This window comes from Chanos chanos, chromosome 9, assembly GCF_902362185.1.
Source record: "Chanos chanos chromosome 9, fChaCha1.1, whole genome shotgun sequence".
NCBI lineage: Eukaryota > Metazoa > Chordata > Actinopteri > Gonorynchiformes > Chanidae > Chanos > Chanos chanos.
In genome coordinates this window covers 17,425,957-17,435,956 of record NC_044503.1, presented here as the reverse complement: position 1 = coordinate 17,435,956, position 10,000 = coordinate 17,425,957, and the positions used below count along the sequence as shown (strand labels likewise).

At 41.9% G+C, this 10,000-nt stretch overlaps 1 protein-coding gene across 1 annotated transcript in view; it reads left to right on the top strand.

Annotated features, from left to right (window-relative positions):
* The window catches only part of plxnd1 (plexin D1), a 61,181-nt gene that overhangs the window by 10,389 nt on the left and 40,792 nt on the right, over window positions 1-10,000 (top strand). The window contains exons 5-9 of the mRNA XM_030785046.1: window positions 1,462-1,591; window positions 3,846-4,023; window positions 4,325-4,433; window positions 6,390-6,489; window positions 8,094-8,192. Of these exons, the coding sequence (XP_030640906.1) occupies window positions 1,462-1,591; window positions 3,846-4,023; window positions 4,325-4,433; window positions 6,390-6,489; window positions 8,094-8,192 (616 nt within the window). The remainder of the gene's footprint in view (window positions 1-1,461; window positions 1,592-3,845; window positions 4,024-4,324; window positions 4,434-6,389; window positions 6,490-8,093; window positions 8,193-10,000) is intronic.

Here is a 10,000-nt window from a genome sequence, read left to right as displayed (position 1 = left end):
CATTGGCTCGTGGTTATGTCAATCATGAGACAGTGGAGAGTGTGTAGCACCAGCCATACAGTGTTCACACACCAGCACCTGTGGGTAACTGAGGAGGAAGCTCTGTGTGTGTATGTGTGTGTGTGTGTGTCTCCTTGTCTATGTGCATATGTGTGTTTTGGACCATGGTGTGGGTGTGTGTGTGTGTGTGCGCGTGTGCGTGTGTGTTTGACACCAGTAACAGTCTTTTCTGGTCTGACAGTTTCATAGCCATGATTTTCTCAAAGCATATTTTAGCACTGTCTTCGGAACCAGATTATTTTTACAAAGTGTGTGTGTGTGTGTGTGTGTGTGTGTGCGAGCAGTATGCACCCATTCTGGTTTATTTTTGGCTAGTGCTCTGACCTCATGTCTGGTCTCTGAGCAGTTGTAAAAGTCTGGACATTCAGTCCTCTATGAAGACACACACACACATACACATACATACATACATACATACACACACACACACACACACACACACACACACACACACACACACACACACACACACCTGTGTGGAAGCACATGGTGTGAGTTTGTTGTGAGTTTGTGCTTCACGCTTGTCAATGTATTGTATTGTTCTGGGAGCGGAGAGTTTGGTTATAGAATGGTAAAAGTTGTACTATGATTTTTCATACCAATAAAATGTTGTGCTGTGAGAAAGCTGTGAGTACAGTGTTTAGATGTTTGATGTTTAGTCTTGGATTCTGGAACAGTGCTGAACTCTGCTTTGGTTTAAGGGCATCCTGTCCTTGTTTTAGTCTGTGTGTGTGTGTGAGTGTGTGTGTGTGTGTGTGCGTGAGACAGAAAGAGTGAGAGACAGAGAGAGAGAGTTATCAGTGGAATATTTATTATTAGTACTGTTAGTACTGAAATGTAAACATTATAAAACCTTGATAGAAAGGAAGTAGCTGCCTGTTATCTTCTCTCTCTCTCTCTCTCTCTCTCTCTCTCTCTCTCTCTCTCTCTCTCTCTCTCTCACTCTCTCTTTCATAACGATAGATGGACAGATAAAGATTTAGCCTCTTGCTTGTCTTAATTAAATTAGCTAGCGTCTGGGGCCCCTGGGGCTGTGGTCACACTGAGACTGTGTGTGATGAGGATGCACGATAGAGGCTCTGATTTCACATGCTCTCACTCTTTACTTTGGCTTGGCCTCTGTGGTTCTCTGAGCCCTGACTGCAATATGTGGACCCAAAGCTTTACATTGGCTCATTTGTTCTTCAATCTACAATGCAATCTAAAGCTCATCTATTCACCCTACAGACACAGACACTGTACCTAAAAACAGCACTGGAACACTACATGTCTGTGTGTGTGTGTGTGTGTGAGTGCGTGTGTGTGTGAAAGAGAGAGAGAGAGAGGTGTAAACATGTGGTGAAATGTCTTAATGGAACTACATTTCCCATGATCCTTAAGGCTCTTTTATGATTCCCACAGGTGTTCTATCCAGAGGGAATGTTCTGGGGGTCCAGTTGCTCGCTCCTGGATTGGAATTGGGGAGGGGCCTCAGCAGTGCCCCTCCATGACCCTCACACCACCCGAAATCAGCCTCTCGGCAGATATCAAGGTACAGGATGCCCATAACGCCTCGGACTGTGCGTCACATCCCCTGACAGCATATAAACTCTGGTCCCCTGACAGCATATAAACTCTCAAATTCAAAAAACATATAAACTCTCAAATTCAGAAAACATGTAAACTCTCAAATTCAGAAAACATGTAAACTCTCAAATTCAGAAAATAGGTAAACTCTCAAATACAGAAAACCTTTTAAAGGCCCAGAACCCTATAAAGGCACAAAATATAATAACAGCTACAGTGTGATAATGACCATAAAGTAATAACGACCAAATGTAATAACATATTAATAACTATAGGACAGATTTTACATTATTGACTTGGTACAAAGGCCCAAAATATAATAACTTGTTATACTGTGGGCAGTGTATTACTCTGTTGTCTGAGTAACTGTTTTTAATGAAAAATGTAATAACACTCAACTAAAACAGACCACAGTCTGATAAAGTAAAAATGCTTGACAGTACAAAATTGGTTTACACAATGTGTGAAAGGTTAAACTTGAGAAATTTGACTTTGATTTCACTTTAGTTTGTAAAGTTACCACAATTCTGTGCTTGTTTTGGGTATGGAGTTGTAGATAAACATTCCCATACAGTCTAACTGTTGGGGTTCCCATGTGAGTCCCCGTATCTCCGTAAACATCAAGAACCCAGTATCAAACACATCAAACTAATGAATATTGGGAGATCTGAATGAACAAAGTAGTTCCAAGAATTAGATGCCAAACTGAATGTTCTCAGGGCCCCACGCAGGAAGCACCACTGGTTTAAATGTGTGAATATAACCATCCTGATCTCCTTACTCATTACACACAATCATTTTCAACTCCATAAATATGCCTTGTGTCAATTAATTATTGCTTTCACTCATTCAGTAAATCCACTAAACAAGCAAGCAATCAGCTGACCAGTCAAATCCCAGTCAAGAATGGAATAATGATACTGTCAAATAACCATCCACAGAAATCCTGTGATGCGTCATCAAGTTCACCTTTAGTATGGACATGACAATAACTGGGACATTTAACAGAGTTTACAACTTTTTCTGGGACCTACAAAGCCAATTTCTCTCCTTAATTAATGTCTGAGATCCATTAGCTGAGTGTTTAAATCTTGCCAAGAAACACAACAGTTCCATGTCATATGAAACACTTTACAGGTCATGTAGACCACTTCTTCACCTAGTGTTACTCTTTCTTTAACAAAATCAAAGTATTTGACCTGTTTTACCAGTGTTGCATATTACCTCCAGTATCTGAAATCCTCAACGCTCTAAACTTAGATTTCATTCTTAGAACGATTTAAATGCAAAATTCAAACTGGTGCAATCTGAAAATTCTGAATGTCCTAATCTCACAATATATGAATAGTTCAAGTCAAGATGAATAACTTCTAGACTAGATTTCTAGAATGATGATTTCTAAAGTAGATTTCTAGAATAATTTCTAACCACAGATTTCACTGCACTGATTCTCCACAGAGCAGGAAGGGAAATATTTTTTGTAAAGTTTGAGAGTTTCGTAACAGACTTTTGACTTTGTGATGGGCCATGGTTTGTGTGTGTGTTTGTGTGTGTGTGTGTGTATGTGTGTGAGAGAGAGAGAGAGAGAGAGAGAGAGAGCGAGAGAGAGAATATGCGTGCATTTGTTCAGTATGTAGGTCAGACACAGTCAGATAGATTTGCCAGCTGTCCATCACTCAGGGTCACAGGAAATAGCCCTGCTTCAGAATCAGCCTAAACAGGAAACAGGAAGCAGGAAGCAGGCCCCTCTGGCAGGACGTGCTCCATCACCATGACAATAGAGCCTCGACTTTTCTGAGAGGAACTAAGCTACCCCTCTCAGTGTTTGCTCATTTATAGCATCTCAGGGAACAATGGTTGCTCTCCTGGTCACTGACTGATGTCTCTTCTTCTATTAGACTTTGATCTGCAGAAGGCCCTCTCCATAACTATCTCTTGTTTCTAATGTAAATGTGTGTGGCTGCAAAGTTTTGCATTTTCCAGACGAGCAGTCATCCTTTCAAAGTCACCCTGGTGCCATCTCTCAACTTTATGAATAAGATCTCTGTTTGATTACAGTCCACATCAATGAAAATCTGCTGTTGTACCATTGTTCTGCAATGTATTTGTGCTGTCTGTCTCTCTAACCCTCTCTCTCTCTCTCTCTCTCTCTCTCTCTCTCTCTCCCTGTCTCTCTGTCTCTCTCTCTGTCTCCCCCCCCCCCTCTCTCTCTTTGTCAGGATGTGGGAATCCTGATAAATGGGAGTGTCCCTGATTTGAATGGTTTTAAGGTGGAGTGTGATTATGGGGTGGGTGAGGTCACCACTGCCACAGTACACCTGGACTCTGGCCCTGCCCAGATCCAGACCTGTCCCCTCCTACATCAAAAGAGATATCCCAGCATCCCACAGGGCAAAGGTACTGTCTGTCACCTATTCTGTTTAATCGTTTCTTTACGTGCAGAAATTATGCTGTTTTTTTCTGGGCGGCAATTTTGTGTTTTAGATTAGTTACTTCACTGCCATTCATATGAACAGAACATAGCAGAGAGTAAATACTGCTGCTGCTGCTGGATGATTTGGCCTGTCTTTGAGCAGACAGCTGGGGCGCTGGTTTAGGACTGTGTGTGTGTGTGGGGGGGGGGGGTGTTCAGTGGGTACTGTATGGTTAAAGGTGTGAGTGTGATTCTTCTGCCATACTGTCATCTCTCTCGTTTTAGATCACATCACTGTATCTGTGGAGATCAAGGTCAACAGTGTGTCAGTGGTTTCAGGGAGTTTTGTCATCTATGACTGCAGCAGGACAGGGGAAATTAACCCAATGACTGCGTAAGGCAATCACACACACATGCACACACACACAGTGGGGAGGTCTGAATGTGTGTGCGTGTGTGTGTGTCTGCGTGTGTGTGTATGTACGTGTGTGTGTTATTCATGCTGAAACGGTTGCTGTAAGGTGTGAAATATGACACATTTGTCCTGGGTGATAATAACCTGAGTTCTAGAGGAAGAGCACGCTAGACTGGAGATTTAGCTATCATTTCATACTTCAACAAATCTGCATAATACAGCATCACGCCTTTGAACAACTCCACACTGCTCTTTTAAAACATTTCACCTCCAAAAACTACCTCCTCACCGCTCCTTTAAAACATTTCACTCTGTTAACCTGCTGCAGATTTTCTCTTTTTTCTCTTGGAGTGTCTCTTTAAAACATTTCTTTGTTAGGTTACACATATGACATTTCCTGTCTTTAGAAAGTGCTGTAATAGCAGGAGAGAGGACTTCAGGCTTTGTTTTAAATAGAGGAGAGATGGGGTAAGAGCTGGAGTCATTGTCCTATTCCCATACAGGGTCTGGGAGCATTCACACAGAGTGTCCATTAGGTCTACTCTATAGTACCAGCACTCTGACCCTACTGTGTAAAGTGGGCTCTGAAGCGGTCTCTTTCACATTAAGCCTGTCTAACCTTCAAGCTATCAGGAGGAGTGTATGGGATGAGAGAGAGAGTCCCAACCGAGTGTTTTTTTCATTTATGGGTGTGAGCGTGAATGAAGATTTCTCAGTTCTGCATGTCTGTACGGTGTATAGACTACCGCTTCCTGGGTATTGGGGTTTCTAGGTGAATCGCTAATGACAACCAGATATTGTGGTAGCACACATTCCTCCACACATCCCACAGTAACCAAACCGTATTTACTCACTTACTCACCAGCAATGCACTGTTTCACTTTGTACCGCTTTCTTTTTCTCACACACACATCTTTTCTTCTACACGTCCTTTGTCATGTTGACAGAAGCATAACTGAGAGTGTGTAAGCAAAGGACTCAAGGAGAAACCTTCTGTGTGTGTGTGTGTGTGTGTGTGTGTGTGTGGTTTCTGTGGGAGTGTGATTTATTCTTTTGGAGTATGGGGGTACTGATGTGAGAAATAGACATGGTGTGTGTGTGTGTGTGTGTGTGTGTGTGTGTGCGTGTGAGAGAGAGAGAGAGACAGAGAAAGAGAAAGAGAAAGAGAAAGAGAAAGAGAAAGAGAAAGAGAAAGAGAAAGAGAGAGAGAAATAGAGTGAGGCAGAGAAAGAGAAAGAGTGAGAGAGAGAGAAATAGAGTGAGACAGAGAAAGAGAAAGAGAGAGAGATAGAAATAGAGTGAGACAGAGAGAGAGAGAGAGAGAGAGAGAGATAAAGGAGTAAAAAAAATGACTGTCTGATAAGACTTCTTTTAGCAGGACATCTGGTTACAGTCAGATGAGATACATGCTCTGTCCCTCACCCCCCCCCCCCCCCACACACACACACACACACACACACACACACCCTGCCCCCCACAGACCACCACTTCAGCTCCCTTACCATCACTAAACATTCACACCAATCACTGTGTGTGTTATCTCTCACAGCAATGGACATCTGTTACCTACACACACACACACACACACACACAGCTGGTTCCATCTTAGCTTTATCTGGAGCAAGCACATAATGTATCTCCAACTGTCTGAGGAACCCCTGGTAGGAATGAACTGTTGAACTCATGTGAAACACTTTACTCATGTTTCTCTCTTTGTGAGTATGTGTGTGTGTGTGTGTGTGTGTGTGTGTAAGAGAGAGTGGAGGCCTGTTTATGGTCTGCGTTACCTGTAAGCTTTTGATAATTACTTTTAATTCACAGCCTGTTCAATATTAAGCATTAGATGAATGTATTTGGTACATAATTATCCAGTATTAATCATTATTAATTTTTCATTATTAATTCTGATGTGACTGTGTGTTGAATTTGTTCCAGGTGCACTAAATGTCTCAGCACTAAATGGCGATGTTACTGGGATCAGCAGAGGAACTTGTGTGTCTCCAGTAAAGATAACATCCATGGCTCTCTATTGGAGGTGAGTGCTGTCAATCTATTTGTCAACCAGTAACGGATTCCCAATGCTTATCTACATGTAACACCACCTAATGACTCAGTTGCAATTCGGCAGTTGTAAGCAAACACATGATCCCAATCAGGCTCCAGGCTACAGTTTTGGGAAGTCATGCGAGGACAAAATAGTGTCTGCAAGCCATTTCATTCAGACATCATAAACCGAACTCACTCATCTCCTTTGTGTCTAACAAACCACCTAATGAGATTATGTTCCATTTAAAAGGCCACATGACCAACCAAAACGTCCTTAAAAACCCCTCGCAACCAGCCCAGTATGTTTACTGGTTTTAATGGTACCCAGTGGAACGGGAGTACTGGAGACTGGACACAATGTCAGACCTTATAACCAGAGCAGAGATATATGACACTCAGCAGGAAAGAGAGAGAGAGAACAAGGGATGGAAAATGGAGGAATGCAGAACGACAGAGATGCCAAGAGAGACGGCGAAGGAACGAGAGAAAAAGCAAAGGAACACATAGAGAGGAGAAAGGGTGGAGGGAAAGCAAAAAGAGGGAGAGAAAGTAAGAGAGAGAGAGAAGGAGAGAGAGAGAGAGTGTAACAGTTTCAAACAGAGAAAGGGGGAGACAGTGATGGTCAGAGTTAGAAAAGAAACAGAGAGAGAGACAGAGAGAGAGAGAGAGAAAGACAGAAAGAAGGAAAGGTTTTGTGGCACGGAGAGTTGTGGGGTAGACTCATCCCTCTCCAGCTGTGAATTGACTATGACATCAGCCTGACCACACTAATGCTAGTGTCTACGCTGGGCCACTGACGGCTTTGTTCTGTCTGCCAGCAGTATCACTGACAAAAAAACTCACCAAAATCCCGCGGTCACTCCACCAAGCCTGCTTCCCCTTCTGTCCTGAGGCAAGGAACTTCTGCACAAACAAAAGCTGCTTTCAAGAAAGCAAACAGTCACTAACGTGTGCTAACATAAAGTTAACATCTGTCTGTTAGCTTTTGTTTGTCACAAACATTTGTTTATGAACAAACATGCCGTGGAGGAGGGGAAGGGAGACCAATACTAGTGAAAAATTTCGGAGTGATGGACTACTCAACAACAGTTTGGATGTTGAATAGGTTAAATTTGAGTCTCCTGACTATGCCAAGCTAAATGGGCTGTTCTGTTTGAACAGGATGCGATGGGAAAAAACAATGCATGTCTCCATTTTGAATTTTGATCTAAAATTTGAATTTTGATCTAAAGCCTAAAACAATCAGGCAGGAGGGAAATCATTGGCTCTCACTTTCTTTCTTTCTTTCTTTCTCTCTTTCTTTCTTTCTTTCTTTCTTTCTTTCTTTCTTTCTTTCTTTCTTTCTTTCTTTCTTTCTTTCTTTCTTTCTCTCTCTGTCTCAGTCTCAGTCCATCAGTCCTTTGTGTGGTTAGGATGTTAGGATGTTTTTATAATCAGAAACATCATTGTTGCATTCCTTTTCCCACCTTTTCCTCTGTCACATACACACACACTCACACAGAAAAACAGGACAGAATGGGTATTTATAGCCCAGGAAGCGGGGGCAGTCATTGTTTTCTCTTAATCTCATCTCTGTCACCTCCTGTCCTCCAGAATTCTGCTTCTTGTCCAAGAATGCTCGCCCAGGAAGTCCCGCCCTCACCCACGGGAGCGAGTCAGGACTTTAGCGTGCCACTGATGAACGTGCCTCAGGTATAACCATCTTTCTCTCTCTTCCTCCGCAGTCCTCTTAACCTAGCCTCTTTCAGAGGGCACTCTCTCAGACCATTAGTACATGTCTACTCAGAGTTACTCCAGTGAAGAATGTGTGTTGTTCTGTCTTTCTCTGTACATGTACATATCCACTACTTTGAACTAAATGTTGATTTCATCAAAACCAGCTGCTCCTAATTGTCAACTCTGACAGTATTTTATTTGAGTATTTTATGTATTTTATTATAGAATTTTTGAAATTCTGCTGTTGTGCTGTTGGTTTGTGCCATGCCTGGGGTCTGCTGACAGATCAGCCTGTTTGTTTTGTGCGTGATAGAGTCTTTTGTGCGGTTTCTCATTCAGATGTTACTGGACTTGGCACTGGTCCCAGTGGACAGCTCATTTTGGCAACGGCTTTCTGAATAGAACCAGACAGTGACTGAAAACAGCTCATACAATTGAATCATTCTGTGTGAAAATTTTTGTAGCATTTCTTTTTTTTTTTTTTTGTCTTTTATTCACATGGAGAGGATTATTTTTGTACAACTGACATTTACTGCAAAATTGACTGATATTTGTGGATTAGTACTGGTTACTGTTTTGTGTTCATTGATTTAGAGTGGGATAAGAACACATCTAAGAGAGCAGAGGTCAAGCTTCAGTCAGCACAAGCCAAACATTAGAGAAATATAGACGTCCTGTAGAACGGCTATAGTAGCACTTAGCTAACCAAAGTATCTGTGTACTCAGCTGAATCTCCTGTCTTTGATTTTTGGGGGTTTTTTTTGGCGTGTTACTCCCTTTCTCTCAGCTAAAACACATAGATTTGTTTATTTGTAGATAAGTGTGTGTGTGTGTGTGTGTGTGTGTGTTTGCTTTACAGAAGAGCTTTGGTAGGTTCAGGCAGATATACTCATAGCTGAGCACAGTGTAACGGAGTTGTGATGCTGTGTGTCCTTGTATTCCAGCTGATGTTTGTATCTTTTTTTCACTCTGTCTGATGATAAACAGATGTGTGGAGAATATGTTCTTTAGAGGTTTTGGGTCTAGTACTGTCCACTGCCCTACAGACACACAAAAACACATAGAGAGAGAGAGAGAGAGAGAGAGAGAGGGAGAGAGGAAAGGTGTCATTAGTTTATTGGTGTTACTGTATGTTTAGATATTGGTTTGTGTGTAGTTTATAGGTGGTACTGTATGTTTAGATATTGGTTTGTATGTAGTTTATAGGTGGTACTGTATGTTTAGATATTGGTTTGTGTGTAGTTTATAGGTGGTACTGTATGTTTAGATATTGGTTTAGCTTTGAAACCAGTGGGAAAAGTGTGTAAGGTTCAGCAGTGTTTCAGTTTGTAAAGTCCTTTATTCTCATCCTGTGACTCCCCACTTATTATCACCATGAACAAATGTGTCAAAGCTCACACCCATATTCATCTGAATCAGACACACACACACACACATACACACACACACACACACACACACACACACACACACACAGACACACACACATACACACACGCACCTCACCATCTATTTCTGTGTGCTTAGGCAATGTCACCTTTCACACACTTTATGGTCAGGTCACCGTGGCACACTGAGGACACACACTCATACACATACACACTCTTAATACAAACACACACACACACGCACACATACTACACATACATTGCAGGCTACATTAAGAATGAACTCACTCAGTAGAATACAGTAGAAACATGTCTGTGTAATTAGGAATGGAGTTGGGGGAGTGGAGGGTGTAAATGTGGAGGAATATTACTTTACAATCTCTAAAAATACATTCT